General features: G+C 51.6%; 2 protein-coding genes across 5 annotated transcripts in view; one reads left to right on the plus strand and one right to left on the minus strand.

Annotated features, from left to right (window-relative positions):
* Ern2 (endoplasmic reticulum to nucleus signaling 2) overlaps positions 1–5,002 on the plus strand; it is a 17,486-nt gene extending 12,484 nt beyond the window's left edge. For 3 of the 4 annotated variants that reach the window (XM_020184444.2, XM_074059476.1, XM_074059478.1), the window contains 9 exons: positions 1,360–1,444; positions 1,608–1,797; positions 1,868–1,967; positions 2,049–2,248; positions 3,431–3,578; positions 3,667–3,794; positions 4,261–4,384; positions 4,473–4,540; positions 4,623–5,002. In XM_020184444.2, the coding sequence (XP_020040033.2) occupies positions 1,360–1,444; positions 1,608–1,797; positions 1,868–1,967; positions 2,049–2,248; positions 3,431–3,578; positions 3,667–3,794; positions 4,261–4,384; positions 4,473–4,540; positions 4,623–4,817 (1,238 nt within the window). In that variant the 3' untranslated portion in view covers positions 4,818–5,002. The remainder of the gene's footprint in view (positions 1–1,359; positions 1,445–1,607; positions 1,798–1,867; positions 1,968–2,048; positions 2,249–3,430; positions 3,579–3,666; positions 3,795–4,260; positions 4,385–4,472; positions 4,541–4,622) is intronic. The other variant, XM_074059477.1, reaches the window with a different exon arrangement.
* Positions 4,946–16,989, minus strand: Plk1 (polo like kinase 1). The gene is made up of 10 exons (XM_020184447.2): positions 14,464–16,989; positions 13,664–13,832; positions 12,021–12,165; positions 11,020–11,113; positions 9,509–9,728; positions 6,912–7,067; positions 6,128–6,205; positions 5,795–5,949; positions 5,483–5,665; positions 4,946–5,369 (listed from the first exon to the last, which is right to left on the minus strand). The coding sequence occupies exons 1-10, from the start codon at positions 14,869–14,871 to the stop codon at positions 5,163–5,165; spliced, it is 1,815 nt and encodes a 604-aa protein (XP_020040036.1). The 5' UTR covers positions 14,872–16,989; the 3' UTR covers positions 4,946–5,162.
* Between the last annotated feature and the right edge of the window lie 16 nt (positions 16,990–17,005).

A 17,005-nucleotide genomic window follows, 5' to 3' on the forward strand; every position in this document is an offset into this window, starting at 1 on the left:
CTTGCAATACCATCTTGGACGTGCCACCATGCACTACTGAGTCCAGTGTAGACCCTGCACCCTCAATCAAGGTCAGAGTGAATGTTGAGACAAATACCACAGAGCACAACTGGATGCTTTTCTAGAGGACCCCTAATGTTGATTTCCATTTGCTTTACCTAGAGCTGGTGGTAGAGACTGAAGCCTGCAGCCCTTCCTAAGTAGAATGTGCTCGGGCTCTGTACTGCACAGCTCTAGGGGCGCCATATGCAGTTAGTTATCTGAACACTGCCCCTTGAAGCTGAACAGGGCACAGCCTGCCAATGGTGCTTGGGCCAGAAAGAGAAGTCTCTAGTGGGCTACTCAAAAGGAGGAGCAGTGACTGTCCAAACCTGCTGGCCTGAGCCAGTCCCACCCATCCAACAAGAAAGCCAGGCCTTTGGGGGCTCCTTGCCACCCTAGAACTAACTGGGGCAGTGTAGATTTCCAATGCCCACTGCTTCCCCCACCAGTTCAGTCTTGCTTTCATTTTTATCCTTTCTGAGACAAGATCTCACTATGTAGTGCAGGCTGTCCTTGAACTCCTGATCCTCCAAGCTCAGCCTCCCGAGTGCTGAGATTACTGGTGTGCATCAGCATGCCCAGTTGCCTAGTCTTTTCTACAACTTTGCTCACTGCCATCATGCTTCCTGCTGTCAAGTTTCCCTTCCTACTTAAAGCCAATCCAACCACAAAAGGATTCAGTTACAACTGGTGGAGGGAGGGGTGACAGAGGAAAGAAGGAAAGGACACCTGAATCGGAGATACCAAAAAACAGAATCAGCCAGGCTCACGTCTGTAATCCTAGCTATTCAGAAGGCAGAGATCAGGAGGATCTCGGTTCTAGTCCAGCCTAGGGAATTAGTTTGTGAGACCCTCTCTCAAAAAAGCCCAACACAAAACAGGGCTGGGGGAGTGGCTCCAGTGGTAGGGCAATTCTGCCTAGCAAGCACGAGGCCCTGAGTTCAAACCCTAGTACTGCTAAAAAACAAGATCATACAGCAAACATCACACCCACCCCTCTTTCCATCTAGTCATTTAATCCTCACATTAACATGATTCGGGATCATTAGCACAGATGGGAAAGCCAGGGTCACTGAGGTTCAGTGACTTGCCTGTGTACGCACGGTCAGAGCAGTACCAGGTATCGGACTCATTAGGCTGGGGCCTGGGCCCTCCCTCTCACCATGGAACTAGGTTAGGCATGGAAGGTTGGCAGTCTGGAAGAAGGTGAAGGTGGAGGGTGGGTCTGGACTAGGCCTAGATGTGACTGGCAGAGGTGGACCAAGGAGGGCGTCTGTGGGCACCAAGCATGAGACGCCACTGCCCTCCTCTCCCTAGCTGAGCAGCTCACAGTGGTGGGGAAGATCTCCTTCAACCATCAGGATGTGCTGGGTCGAGGTGCAGGTGGGACCTTCGTTTTCCGGTGAGTGCAGGCTGCAAACATGGCCCTTGCAGCCCTTTGGCCACTTCCCCTTGGAAAGCCATTCTTTCAGACTCCCCGAGGTGGGGACAGGTTGACCCCTCGCTATTTCCCATCCCTTCCTTTATCTGCTCTCTCTGAACCCTCCATCTTTGCCCCTTCCCAGGGGACAGTTTGAGGGGCGGGCAGTGGCTGTGAAGCGCCTCCTCCGGGAGTGCTTTGGCCTGGTTCGGCGGGAGGTCCAGCTGCTGCAAGAGTCTGACAGGCACCCCAACGTGCTCCGCTACTTCTGCACGGAGCGGAGCCCCCAGTTCCACTACATTGCCCTGGAGCTCTGCCGGGCCTCCTTGCAGGAGGTGAGTTGCCAACTCAGGGAGGGTGGGAGGCTCTGGACAGATAGCAACACGGTCCCTCCCTGCTGTTTAGTACGTGGAGAACCCCAGCTTGGAACACTGGGGCCTGGAGTCGAACATGGTGCTGCAGCAGATGATGTCTGGTCTGGCTCACCTGCATTCCCTGCACATAGGTACACACCACGTCCCGTTCCCATCCTCAGCTCCCAGTGTCCCCACACCTGCCACAGATCCCTCCCCGTTTCCCCCCACAGTGCACCGGGATCTGAAGCCCGGCAACATTCTCATCACTGGACCAGACAGCCAGGGCCAAGGCAGAGTTGTCCTCTCAGACTTCGGCCTCTGCAAGAAGCTACCTGCTGGCCACTGCAGCTTCAGCCTCCACTCGGGCATCCCTGGCACAGAAGGCTGGATGGCCCCTGAGCTCCTACAGCTCCTGCCCCTGGACAGCCCTGTGAGTCTGCCCACCACCCCAGTTCCCTCTGGATGAGGCTCCATAAACGTGGCTGGGAGCCACTCATCCAGGCCCATTTTTCATCTGCTGGGGGTGGGGAGGGAGGGATGACCTGTCACTTCTTACCTACAGCAGCAGTTCTCCATCAGGAGCTATTCTGCAGCCCAGGGGACACGAGACATTGTCAGAAGGCATTTTTAGTTGTCTTGACTTAGGACAGGAGTACTATTGGCATCTCCTGGTTGGAGCCAGGGATGCTGCTACAGTGAACGGGGCAGCTCCTCCTGCAGTACATTCATGTGGCTTAGAGGATGATTTCTAATGCCCACTGGTGCTTCACAAACTTAAAAAGAAAAAAAAAAATCAGGTGTGGAAATGCATGCCTGTAATCCTAGCACTCGGGAGGCTGCAGCAGGAAGATCACCAGTGTGAGGCCAGCCTGGGCTATATAGAAAGTCCCTGTCTTCCAAAACAAAAAAGCCCCACAAAAAACGGCAGGCCCTTCACAAGGTAGTCCTGACCTTCAGCTCCAGGTGATTTTAATGTGGAGCTAAGGTTGAAAACCTCAGCTGTGTGGGGCTCTAGGGAGAATCAGCTGAAATGAGGGGCATCGTTAAGCAGAGAGCAGCATGACCCCGTTGAGTGTGCGGCTGGAAGTTAAGGCTGTGGCCATAGGATGACCATCATAAGAGGACAGTCACTAGGCAGAGCTGCTCCCTCTCCTGACTGCAGGAGAAAGCTCCGAGGTGTGGCCTGCAGACCCAAGGACTAAATACAAGGAAGTCATGAGCCTGAATTTTTATTTTGACATTGGGGAAATTCCACATAAAAACCTGGATTTCCAGATGCATCAGCTCTGCCACCTGGCAGTACCCACTGGTGACAACTACCTAGAGCTAGGGACCAGCTGCCTGTGAAGTCCTCATCCCCATCTACTGCCTCACGCCCCCCACTCCCCCAGCTTCTCATTTTTGTGACGGCTATGAAACCTGACCAGAAGCACAACGCAGGGCAAAGGTGTGGGACGGCAACCATTGGCGCCTCCACCTGTGCAGAGGGGAGGGGTCCAGAGCCAAAAATGGCGCCCAGGAAGTGTCCTTAAGTTCTGGTCTGAATCACCCCCTAGCTCTGGCTGGTCCCAGGGGAATTTCCTCCTTCTCATGCCCATGACTCTCCCCATAGACCAGCGCCGTGGACATCTTCTCCGCGGGCTGCGTGTTCTATTACGTGCTTTCCAGCGGAAGCCACCCCTTTGGGGAGAGTCTTTATCGCCAGGCCAACATCCTGGAAGGTGCTCCCTGTCTGGCTCACCTGGAGGAAGAGGCCCATGGTGAGGGCCAGCTGGGCCAGCAGAGCAGGGAGGAAGGAAGGAGGGAGGGAGGCCAGCAGGCACGAACCATCTCTCCTCTACCTTCCAGACCAGGTCATGGCCAGGGACTTGGTGGAAGCCATGTTGAGCCCACTGCCGCAGGCCAGGCCCTCTGCACGCCAGGTGCTGGCCCACCCCCTCTTTTGGAGCCGAGCCAAGCAGCTCCAGTTCTTCCAGGTCAGAGGGAGATCTTGGGAATAGCCTCCCAAGTATCCCAAGTGCATGTCTTGTCAAAGCCAGAAGTCTGGATTCCTAGTCTCTGCCATCTTGGCACTCAGGGGTCAGTCATTTCCAGCTTTCCCAGCTCAGTTGCCCTTTGCACAGAAATACACCCCACACCTTGCCACCTGCATTGTCACCCACGCTGTACCCATTCCTACTCATTCCATTTGCATGACCTTGAGTAAGAGGCTGTGCTGAGGCTGTTTGCTTATCTGTAGAATGGAGGTAGTAGTGCTTCTTCCTGTGTGCTGAGTGTCACAGAGGCATGACACAGAGAAGCTGCTGTCCCCGAGAAGCAAGGGTCCTGTCACCCTAACCCAAGGGCCTTTTGCTGCTGCACACCCCTAAGCCACACAACACACTCCTGGCCTTGGGGCCTCTGGCACTGATCACAAGGCTCAGGAGCTGTGTGGGGCCCTAGGACGTCAGTGACTGGCTGGAGAAGGAATCTGAGCAGGGGCCACTGGTGGTGGCACTGGAGGCAGGAGGATACAAGGTGATCCGAGACAACTGGTACAAGCACATCTCCGTGCCACTGCAGACAGGTAGATGCTGTGCTCAAGATAGGCCTGGGTGTGGGGGACTGAAGGGACCCAGCGGGGGGATACCTCTGCAGCCCATTTCTACCCACAGATCTGAGAAGGTTCCGGTCGTACAAGGGGACATCCGTGCGAGACCTGCTCCGTGCCATAAGGAACAAGGTGTGTTCTAGGGCCCCTGGGGCATGGGTTCGAGGAGATCCTGCCCCAACTGAGCCAGGCTCCCTGCTCTGCCCTCCCTCAGAAGCACCACTACAGGGAGCTCCCGGCAGAGGTGCAGGAGGCCTTGGGCCAAGTCCCAGACAGCTTCATCCAGTACTTCACTCAGCGCTTCCCGCAGCTGCTTCTCCACACTCACCGCGCCATGAGGAGCTGTGCCCTCGAGAGCCTTTTCCTGCCCTACTACCCACAGGCCTCTGAGGCCAGGGAGCCCCAATAGGGGCCACAGGGAGCCAAGGTGGCCAGGACCACAGAGGCAGGCTCAAGAACCAGCAGTGGCCTGGCCACCTGTAGCTGCTGGAGCAGAACAAACCCAGAAGCCCAGGCCCTCAAGGAAATACTAAACAGGAAAAAAATTCATAAATCTTTAATATGTATAAAGCCAAGGAAGGGGACGTCCCGAATTCAATAGAAATACTCTGTACAATTCAAACAGTGTGCCAAGGGCCGGGGCAGAGGCTAGAAAAGCCACACCCGCACATGTACAAAATAACTTACAGCCGCCCCACCCATGGGGGCCCACTAGGGCCAGGGAGCAAAGGGGCACCAGTCCCGAGGCAGGGGCCTAGGAGGAGGCCTTGAGGCGGTTACAGGCAGAGCGGGAACTCAGCAGCTTGTCCACCATGGTGCGGGCATAGCGCAGCCGGCTGGCCAGCTCCTTGCAACAGCCATGTTCCTCCAGCAGGCTCAGGCGGTATGTGCGGAAGTCCCGCTTCTCATCGATGTAGGTCACGGCCGCCATCAGAGGACACAGGATGAGTTTTGTGTGGTCCTAGGAGAGAAGGAGGGAGATTAAGTTCCCACCCAGCTGCTAGTGTGTGGAAGACATCCCTGGAAAATGCCCACTTGGACAGGGACCCATGCATCTCACTCCCCCCAGCCCACCTGGAAAAAGTTGATCTGCACGGTGCCATTGCTGAGGTGCAGGATGATTGCGCTGCGTGTGCGGAACCAGGTTCGCAGGTAGGGAAGGCGGGCCAGCTCATCGCCCTCCCGGGGCGTGATGTTGGCACCCGCTTTCAGCAAGTGCTCGCTCATGTAGTTGCGGAAATACTTGAGGAGGGTGATCTGGTTGCAAAGTGGGGGAAGGAGAACCCCAGAATGAGGACCTGAGACCTGGCACAGCCCCATTCCCAGGACACTTGTGTCATGTGTCCCATCCCATCCCACCCCACCCCGCTGGGTGCCAGCATTCACCTTCTTTGTCAAGGAGCTGGGGTGGGAATTCACAGAGAGGTAGGACTCGGTACCATCCCGCTCTATGTACTGTAGACTTTCGCCATCATCGTAGAGAATGAGGCGGGTGGAGTCGTTGAAGAGCACCCCCACACTGTTGTCACACAGCTGATAGCCTAGGAGGTGGAGAGAGACTTCAGAAAGGGGAGGGAATAGGGGGCTGGAATTGGGGGCCCTGGATGGAGACCAGAGTGTTGAGAGAAGAGGACCTGGGAGCCACAGAATGCCAGCGTCTAGAACTTAGAAGGTCACTTGGCCACCCTGAAACCATCCCTCATTCTGGAAGGAACATACCAAGGCCATACTTGTCTGAATAGTCCACCCATTTGCTGACCCAGAAGATAGGGACGCAGGCAGGATCCTCGGCCTCCTCTGCAACAGAAAGAGAGATGATTGGGGGGGCCAGCCTCTCCCTCTGGTCCACCAGGGAAACACTGGGATCCTGGTAGGGCTCCCCAAGAAGCCTGGGGCCCAGAGAAGAGCACAGCAGAGGCTCTGTCACCAACCAGCCCAGACATCCAAATGGAAAGTCAAAGCACGGTGCACCAAGCACAGCTCACTTCTTCCTTTGCTTGACCTGTTTGGCCAAGACCTACTGTGCGCCAGGCACTGTCACAGGCACTTGAGCAAGAGACAAAATCCCTGGCTTTTGGAGCTTACACATGTATCATAGGGACAAAGATAAATCAGAATGCACGTGGACAAACCCTGCAAGTTGCTCCTATCATGGTAAGAGTCAGGGCTGAGAGATTATCCAGTGCTCCAGTTTGAAGGGATTAAGGAACTAGGAGCAGAGAGACAATTCCAAATACACCAAATCGCTCTACCCAGTGCGTGAACAATCCCTGATTGCATATGAGCCACCTAAAGGATGGAGTTCTCGTAGAGCAGAAGAGACAGTTGAGAAAGAAGGCCCACCCATGGAGGGCTGTGGAAGTCAGGCTAACACAATTGGACTTGGATCTACATGAAGTGGGGAAACCAAAGGCATGAAGGAGACAGGGGCCTGGACAAGCCACTAACACTTGTCTCAGACTGGCCCTGCCTTCTCCAGACACCCAGGCCCTGCCCTGCTCACCTTGCCTCACCAGGCCCCGCTCTGAGGGTTTGGAGGCATTGACGCTGTGCAACTGCTTCACCATGTCACCAAGGTGACACTCCACTGCCTCGCTTGTCTCTCGAACCACTACTTCCTCCTTTTCCCGGGGATGCTCAGGCATGGGGTTCTCTGTGCCTAAGGAGATGACATGGTCATTAGTTAGGCACAGAAATAGGCAAGGGGACACAGAACTGTCTGGCACAGCCGGCACTCTTGCCAGAGAACAGCTCTTAACTACCACTGCTTTGAGGAAACTGAGTCAGTGCCAGGTGATAATTGCAGCAGCTGCCATGCTCGTGTGTGATGTGCACCGTGAGGCCACAGAACTTCATGCACATAGGCCTCTGACCAACCTGTCACTGGAGGAGGCTGCCTGAAGGCACCAGCCACTTCAAGCAAAGGATTAATGGCATGTTCAGCCCCAGGAAGTTGGGAGGGCCAGGTGGATCACAGCTTGCCAGCAAGGTGATACCATACCCGTAGGCTTTAAATAAAAACCCAAGAGGTTTTTCTACCCAAAAGGTGCTTCAGAGTCTAAAAAGATAGCCAGTGAAATTTTTAACATATTGGGGCATTAGAATCATGGATGATCTTTTTTTTCTTTATGCTTAAATGTTTAATTTTTCCTCTACCAATATGCTAAGTTCTCCTTGTATAATATGAAATTTTTTCTTAAAATAGGTTTTCATGCCAGGCTCGGTAGAACCAGAACTCAGGACCGTGAGGCAGGAGGATCAAGTGAGACCCTGTCTCAAAAAAATCCTATGCCATAAGCATAGGAACTTAAGTGTGAAATAATAAACTATTTGAAATTTAACTTGAAAACCCTAGCAAAGCCAGGCATCAGTGGCTCACGCCTGTAATCATAGCTACTTGGGAGACTGAGACTGGGAGGACTATGGTATGAGCCCAGCCAGGCAAACAGTTCAAGAGACCCTATCTGCACAATAACCAGAGTAAAGTGAACTGGAGGCATGGCTCAGGCGGTAGAGCGCCTGCTGTGCAAGAGCAAAGCCTTGAGTTCAAACCCCAGTACCACCAAAATAAATACCCTAGCAAAACACAGTAGAGGTGAAATGCCTAAAAAGAAACCTGGCCAAATGCTGATAACTACTGAAAAGGGACAGGGTAGCAGGGGGGTCGCCATCCAGTTCTTTACTCTGCATAGGCTTGAAACATCCATAACAAGACTTTTTTTTTTTTTTTACTATTATATGTTCAGAATCAAAACCAAGAGAGTAAAAAGCAGTCCTTAAAATAGTATTATAACCCAAAGAATAAAATAAAAAACCATGAGCCCATGACTGACATGAATCGCCGACAAACAGGCTAGATAGAAGGAACGACTCTTCATCATGGAAGACTTTCAATTAATAAAATGTAGGAGGGAGGACAAGAGAAAAACCATCAATACCCCGGGCTTGTTCCCCAGCACCAAAATGCAAGCCTAAGACTAGTTGGTGACTGTTCGAGAAGAAACAGAACAGTCTCAATATACGTTGGTTACATAAGGGGAATAGTAACAGAGAAGTCCACCAAATGCCTCTTAACTGAGTCACCAAGGCTAACATCAGAGGTAACAGGAAAACTCAGCCACGCGCCAGATGACACACTAATAACAGCACATCGCTTCCGTGGCATTCTTGTCCAAAATGGCAGAACCTCAATGCAGCCATGAAGAAGCATCAAATCCAAATGGATGGGCATTGTAAGAAATAACTGCAGTACTCTTCACAAGTGCCAAAGTCACAAAAGACAAGGAAAAATGGACACTGTCACAGGCTGGAGGAGACTAAGAAGACAAGGTTAACTAAAGGCCATGTGGGGTCCTGAATCGGGTCCTGGCATAGAACAAGGGTGAAAGTGGAAAAAACTGATAGGTCCAGGTATAATATGTACATGTATGAAAATATCACAATGAAACCCCTTTGTATGATTAATATACATCAATAAGAAAAAAATCCTGAGGCCGATGCCTGTAATCCTAGCAACTCAGGAGTCAGAGATCAGAAGGATCATGGCCAGACCAGGTAAATAGTTCATGAGACCCTATCTCAAAAAAAGTCATCACAAAAATAGGACTGGTGGAGTGGCTCAAGGTGAAGCCCCTGAGTTCAAACCCCATACCGCAAAATAAAAAAAAGAAAAGAAAAACCTGAAAAAAAAGAATTAAAACATCAAAAGGAACAATAAGGAGTAAAGAAAATGAGTCAAAAATCTTGGTAACTGTTGAGTCTGGTGAGTCCACGGGAGGACCCAACTGCATTCTGTTCTGTGGTATGCTTGGAATTTTGCAATTTTTATTTCAATGAACCACACAAGAGCAAGGTTAGGGACTTTTTAAAGGAATCAAGAGAATTTTTCAGGCTTGCCATTCAGTTCATTTTCTCCTTGGACCCACTGGGTTGATCCAATCACACTAAGATCAATCCTTTGTGGCAGGGCGAGGGATAGGACTCAAGGATGAGTCCCACTCCACACCATTCTGCTCTGGGGACCAGGGACGAAACTGCATGTGCACTTCAAGCCTAGGCTGGGCTATCTTATTTAGTCATGTCTCCCAAGCCATGTCTTACCTTTATTGAGCACTGTGAGAGGCTTCCGGTTGCTGGGGTCCAGGCTGCTGGGAGCGATGGAAAACCTCGGAGGGATGGTGAGGCAAGTGATGGGGAGGCGGGCAGGGATGTAGCCAGAGGTAAAGAACTCATCGTCCAGCAGCTCCTGAATGGTGGGGCGGGCGGTGGGGTCTGTTTGTAGCATCCTCTGGATGAGGGAGGCAGCCACAGAGCCGATGTGCTGCAGCAGAGAGGGACAGCCTTAAGCAAAGTGAGATGGGGGACTCCAAGGGCAGCACTGCAGGTCAGCCAGGCTGCAGCCAGCCCTGCTCTCCAACATACCTTGGCTCAGTGGCCATCGGCAACACCAAGTCCTCCACAATCAGCTTTACCAGGTGAACAAGTGTCAACCTAAGTGGGGGAGTGGCCATTTTTTCTTCCTTTTGATATTCAAGCCTTTGCCCTTATACACCTGAAGCTGTGCACCACTAGGGGAGTACATGAGAACACAGGCCTCCAAGTCCCAAAATCTGTGTTTCCATCCTGGTTCTGTCCCTTACTGACAGATGACAAGTAACCTGGACTTTCTAGGCCTTTGTTTCTGCACCTGTCACACGAAGGTACGGTGCCAAGCTTGGGCCACTGGCAAGCTGCAGCATGAGCCAGATGAACTGTGCTTTAACTGTGCGCCAGGGATGTGTCTCAAGAACTTCCTGTAGGTTAGTGAGCTTGGCCCTCACAACATCTAGTGGGACTCCAACACCATCCCTCACCTACAGATGAGGAAACTGAGACACAGAGGTAAGTTCCTTGTCTAGGAACACACACCTAGTAAGTGGCAGAGCCAGTAATCAGTCACACCCAAGCAATCTAGTTGGTTGAAGCCATTCATTGATCTCTCTTGACAGTGAACTGACCCTTCAAGACACACTTACTTTATCTGTCCTTGTGGAGACAGGGCTCTTGGCGTCATACAAGTCAAAGACACTAAGCTAGAAAGTGTCCATATGCCTGGCTTCTACAGAAGTGGGTTATTCCTTTAAACGTGTTTATGCAGTGGTTATGAACATGGGTACCATTTTGCCAGGGGAAGCCCTTAGATTCACAGTGGCTCACAACTGTGTAAACGCTTACTGTATGCAAGGCCCTGGGTAAGACACTCCACAGGTGGTAGCTCTATTTTACAGACGGAGCCTTAGTTCAGAAGTGAGCTCATCTGCCCTCTGGATGCTACATAGCAGAGTGCATCTGGGTCAAGACGCCCATTTCCACAGCTTAAACTTTTCTGCGCTGCTTCCTCCCATTTCCCTCTGCTCTTTCCATATGGCTTGAAGCTACCTCAAAGAGTCTACAGACTCTCTCCTCCTAGAAAAATATTCTTACATAGGCATCCAGTTTTGTAGGCAGAATTAGACACAGACTCACAAGGCTCTGTGGCTGCCCTAGGGATAGGACAGTCCTGTTTGTCCCGATATAGCTGGGCTCGGTTAATAGCTTTAGGGGAAATTAAATTAAACAGTGTTGTTAGTCACCTTGGGAATACTGTACTCATTCTTCTTGATCCGGAGGTAGGTCTCTTTTAGGCAAGAGGTCTCAAAAGGTGGCTTGCCCACTAGCAAGGTATACCTGTAAACACACAGTGGGATCTGGTTCAAGGTTCCCAACCAAAACCCAGATGTAGGACTCACCTCGGGGCCAGAAGAAGGGCAGGCACCCTTTGGACACTCACTGACTTGGGGACCCCAGAAGACAATCTCCAAGTCTGGTTAGCTGGCCCAGGAAATCAATGGCTGAGATGAGCCCTCAGTAGAATGCAGGTGTCGAGACCTGGATTCCAGGGGGCCAGGGACTGTCCTGCAGAGGGAGCTCTATGTTTAGTAGTTCTTTACTTAAAAGCTTGTAGTTTTTATTGGGAAAAAAGTTCCATTGCAAAGAAGTGTGGAAATCATTGCTACAACTCATGTCTAACTCTTCAGTACCCATGCCAAGAACAGAAGTTAAAGCTGGAGAGCCCCAAGGCTCTGCCAACCACCCTAACCCTTTGCTGACCTGGATCCACAGGTCACACTAACCTCCCCCTGCTGGCCTAACTCCTTGCTGAGTTTCTCCCACCCAGTGCTCATAGGGTTCCCAAAACTTTACTGTGCAAAGGAAATCACTCAGGGAACTCGTTAAAAGTTCAGATTTAGATTCACTAAGAACTCTGGATCCTGAGTCCAGGATCTAGAAATGCAATCCTGTATTTCTAGAAAGTTCCCAGGTGATTAATGGGTCTGTAGCCCATGCTGTGTAGCAGGTAGTTACAGCATGGCTGGGGAGGCCTCCTGCTCCTTTCCCTGGACCACAGCCCAAATCCCACAGGCTGCACCAGAGTGACAAGGGAACACATGGAAATTAGGCTTTGTTTTGAGGCAACCCGTCCTCTGGAACAGCCTTTCCACAAGGCAGAATAATCTGCAGCATAAGGTCAGCTAGGTGAGGCTTCTCAAAGAGCGCCTGGTGAATCCCAGTGGGTCCTGAGACCCTAACTTACATGATACAGCCGATGGACCACACATCCACCTCGAAACTGTGCCCCTTCTTGCTCAGCACCTCGGGAGCTATGTAATTTGGAGTCCCACACAAAGTCTTCTTCCGTTCTCCATCATATTCCACTTTGGTTGCCAGTCCAAAATCCCCTGGGACAGAGGGAGAAAGAGGGGGTACTCAGATGGTAGCCTCTGCCACCTGTCACTGCCAACAGCTGGCTCAGGCTTGGCCACCCAGCACCGAGGCAGTCAGATCTTACAAGCCCCTGTTCCCACCTTCAGCAAGTCCTGCCCAGAAATCTCCCTCTACACTGTGCTGGCCAAGGGACAGCCTCCCACTGACCCTTCTCACCCTCCCCTGAAAAAGGAGGCCGTGCTTCTAAAAGGGAGTTACAGGGACAGCAGGACCCAAAGGTCTTCAGGAATTAGGAGTGGGGGAGGGATACATTCAAAATATGTAATATGCAAGTATGCAAATGTCATGGTGAAACCCAGTATTCTATAAAATTAACTTGAAAAAGAAAAAGACTGCTATTTCACAAGTTCACGAAGAAGTAACAGGGAGTAGTAAGAACTGTGGCAAACCAGAGGGAGACTAAAGAAGGGGACAGTGGCTAATTTCTTATTTTGGGGGGCACTGTACCAGGCCTTATATATGCACTCTGCCACTTGAGCCATACCACAAGCCCTTTTGTTTATTTTATTTTAATTCTTTTGAACTCAGGCGCTCTACCACTTAAGTCACACCCCCAGTCCCCCCTTTTGTTTATATTTTGCTTTTTAGATAGGATCTCACTAACTTTCCTCAGGCTAGCCTCAAACTCCTGACCCTCCTGCCTTGGCATCCCCGAGTGGTGGGGATTACAGACGTGCATTAACATGCCTGGTGAACAGCTGCTTTTCAGCTCAGCAAAAAGCCCCCTGAGGGAATGCTGCTGCTGTGCTGTGCAGTTTCCAGTAGTTTAAAGGGAGCTCCAAACACAAATGTGTATGTCAAGCTCCCAGTTTAAAAAATGGGAACTAACTGGGGATGTGGCTTAGCAGTAGGGTCTTCCCAGAATGCTCAGGGTAGTCCTCCCCCAACCCCAAATAAAAGTAAGCTAAAATCAAATTCTTTCAAAAAGTACTGTGTTGGGACAGAAAAATAGTACATCTGAATTCAAGACACTGGTTTGGGGCTCTTTGTTTTAAATTTCCTGGTAAAGGGACTTTACAGTGCAGACTTCCACTATCCTCTCCTCCCTCTATCCTTCCTATTTCCTTGCCCCCAGCCTCCCCGATGGTTTGGCAGAGCTGACAGGGAGGGGGTGCTCTCCCAACCTACCTATTGGCTCTGCCAGGTGTCTAAAGCTTAGAGTTTCTATTCTAGAAAGCAGAGAGGTTTAACAAGTGCTTGCTGGAGGGGATGCAGGCCAGTTCTGAAGCCAGAAATCCTGCAGGATCCCAATTCAGTTGGGGACAGGGCTCAGAATCCCCACGCTGGGTCTTGGTTTTCCAGGACATCCCATTTGCCTGTGGTCCCAAGTCCCTGTCAATAAAGCATTCTCTCCAGCTGATAGGGGTTTAACGTGGCTGAACAAGAGCTCAAGGTTTGCATTTTACACCATCTCCAGCCCCGATGTCAGGCATGGAAGGACCAGCATCTCACCTATTTTCACCTCCAGATCCTCATTCAGAAAGAGGTTGCCCAACTTCAGGTCCCTGTGAATGACACGGTTCCGGTGCAGGTACTGACAGCCCAGGATGATCTGCCGCAGGTAGTAGCGGGCCTCGGGCTCGGTCAGCGCTTTCCTCCTCTTGTGCAGCTCCAGAAGAGACTGCGTACAGGCGGGTGGGGAGGAGATTGAGGCCCAGGACGGGTGGTCAGATACAGACGGCCCAGGACCAGACCCTGGACCCTCGGGGGGAATGAAAGAGGGGGCTTGGCAGCTTTCTCTCCTTTCCTGCCATTTCTTCCTCTAGGACCTGCTCGGACACTGGCCCACTGGCCGCAATCATTCATAGCGTTCCCTATATTACTAGCCACCCCATCCTCATCAGCCTCATTCTGCCAGCTGGAAGTCCCCAGCGTTCCTCCCCGGCCTCCTCCCAGTAGCTCCCTCCCTTTCCCGGAAATTCGGGATCTGGCTCTAAGTATCCCTGGCGAACCCAGCCCCACCCCGGGCCTCCTTTGGCATCTCTTGGGCCTTCGCATCCATTACCTGCACCCGGCCACATCCACGTCGCCTCCAGGACCCTTCCCTAGTAGCAAAGTGACTGCGGCCCCACCAATCCGGAATCCCACCCTAGCAGCCCCGAGTGACAAGCACCCTTCACTAGAGTAGCTCGGGCTACCCAGCACCCCTTCCCTCGCAGCTCCATGGCCCGGGCTGCCCTTCCTAGGGAACTCCACCCCTGGTCCGAGCGCCCCAATCCGAGCCCCGAGCAGCTCCGGTGTGTCCAGCTCACCCTCCGGCGGCAGAGCTCCAGCACCACGAACACGAAGTCGCTGTCCTCAAAAAAGCCATGGAAGCCGACGACGTGCTGGTGGGCGAGGCTGCGGTGAATGGCAATCTCCATGGACATCTTCTCCTTCTGGTGCGGCTTGAGCAGCAGAGACTTGGGTACGATCTTGCCGGCGAACACCTCCTTGGTGTCGGCGTCCGAGATCTCGAAGCACTTGGCAAAGCCGCCTTTGCCCAGAAATCGGCCCCGCACATAACGCCGCCGGCTGCGTGGGTCCACCAGGACCTCTGGGATCTCTTTGGCCGGCGGGGCAGCCGCTGAGGCCCCAGAAGCTGCAACTCCAGGGACCCCGGCTTTTCCCGGCTCGGCCGGTGTCCGCGCCAGCTTCCCCGCAGTCGCCGCTGCATTCATGGTCCCAGAGTTGCTCGGCGCACCGGGAAGGGTCGCTGCAGAGGCTCCGCTCCGCTCCTCCCCGAATTCAAACGCCGCGCTGGGAACGTTACAAGAGCCTACGCGCCCCTGATTGGCCGCGGGGATTTAAAATCCAAACCAGCCAGCCGCGCGGCACCATGGGAGCGTTCTGCGCAGCCGCAGCCGCCTTTAAACGCCCATCAAGCAGCTCCGCAAGCTTGATTGACAAGGACCTGAGACCCGCAGGCACGTGGGATGTCCTGGGAGACTAGACCTTGTCCCAGCAGTACCCAGTTCCTGCGGGGGGGATTCTGGCTGCAGAGTTGGCCTCCGCCTCGTCCAGGAAGCTCTTGCTAAACCTCTCCGCCTTCTAGAACAGAAATTCTAAGCGTAGACACCAGGCAGCGCCAATCGGTAGCTTGGGAGAGTACCCGCCTGCTCAGTCATCTGCAAAGCCACCCTAAATAAACTAACATGTAAGCAAACACAGGATGCTTGCCAGACAAACGCACCTCCATAACAAGATCTCTAGCCCCTCAACAGCTGTTCCAGAGCTCCTCTAAATTACAGCACACCACTCAAGTGCGCCACCACCTGGAAGCTTGTTAGACCCTCCAAGGAACTTTTGGAGCCTGATCCCAGGTCTGGCTGGGCAGGATCTAACTTTAACCTAGAGTTCAGGTGATCACTGCGTGGAGTGAAGTTTGAAAAGCACCAGACCTCGCCCCGACCTTGCCAGAAAATTGCCTGCCTTGTGGTACCACCCCGTGCCTAAAATAGTAGCCAGTTTTTTTGGTCAGAGGGCGGGACGATGGTTGGAAGAATGCCTAGCAAACTGGCCGGTCATGTCGTGACATTTGTCCACCAAGAATGTTTTATTTTAAAATTTTGAATTAACTTACAGCATTTAAAAAGAGAATGCCCAACCAGGTGCCGGTGACTCACTACCTGTAATCCTAGCTATTTAGGAGGCTGAGATAGGAAGGACCTCGGTTGGAGGCCAACCAGGACAAATAGTTCACTGAGCACTCCATCTCCAAAATAACCAGACCAAAAATGGACTGGAGGTTGGAGGTGTAGTTTAAGCCGTAACCCTGAGTTCAAACTCCAGCACCACCACACACACACACAAAAGTTAGAAGCTTTTTTTTTTTAACTTCAGTACTGGGGATTGAACCAGGGCCTTGCACTTGGCAGGGACTCTACCACCTGAGCCAGGATCCCACACTAGAAGGTCTTTTTCTTTCCCTTTTAATACCTTATGAGGCAGAGCAAAAATTGACGGTAGAGAAAATATCTCTATCATTTCCCAGTTAGGCTGAGGGACAGTGATGACTATACTGCTGCTGTCTGTCCACCCACATCCCTCGGGCACCCATGTTACCAGTGCCTGTTAAAAAGGGGTACACTAGATGTTTGCTGAAAGATAAAAGGAAAGCTTGCTTTTTGTTGTTGTTTGTTTTTGGAAGAGAATGAATATTTATCACAGAGATCAAGCAAAAGCTCTGGTTTTATAAATAAATACTGACCAGAAAAATGCAGACTTACTCAAAGTGAAAGGATACTTCTAACCAGCCTGGACCATGAGAGAGGAAAAATAATTTTAGTAGCATTTCATAACACCACCTCACATCTCATTCCAAGAAAAGCTTACTTTTAAAAAAATTATTTTTAGCTGGGTGTCGGTGGCTCACACTATAACCCTAGTTATGCCAGAAGCAGAAATCAGGAAAATTGGGTTCGAAGCCAGCCCAGAAAAATAGTTCATGAGACCCTCATCTTTAAAAAACCCATCACGAAGGGCTGGTGGAGTGGCTCAAGTGGTAGAGTCCCTACCTGCCTAGTTGAGTGTGAGGCCCCTAAGTTCAAACCACCGAAATATATATATTATCCCCATGGTGTGTAATTTTTTATTTGAACTTTTTTTTTTCCAGGCAAGATTTCAAAAACAATATGACCTCCAACTCAAGATCCTTCTGCCTCAGCCTTCTAAGCATTGGGATTACAGGCATGTACCACCACACCTGACCTATTTGAACTTTTTATTGCAATTCAGTATATTTATAGAAAAAATGTTCTTGTCATAATTGTATAGCTCAGTGAATTTTCACAAATTGAACACACTGTATAAAAA

This window comes from Castor canadensis, chromosome 17 (assembly GCF_047511655.1).
Source record: "Castor canadensis chromosome 17, mCasCan1.hap1v2, whole genome shotgun sequence".
Taxonomy (NCBI): domain Eukaryota; kingdom Metazoa; phylum Chordata; class Mammalia; order Rodentia; family Castoridae; genus Castor; species Castor canadensis.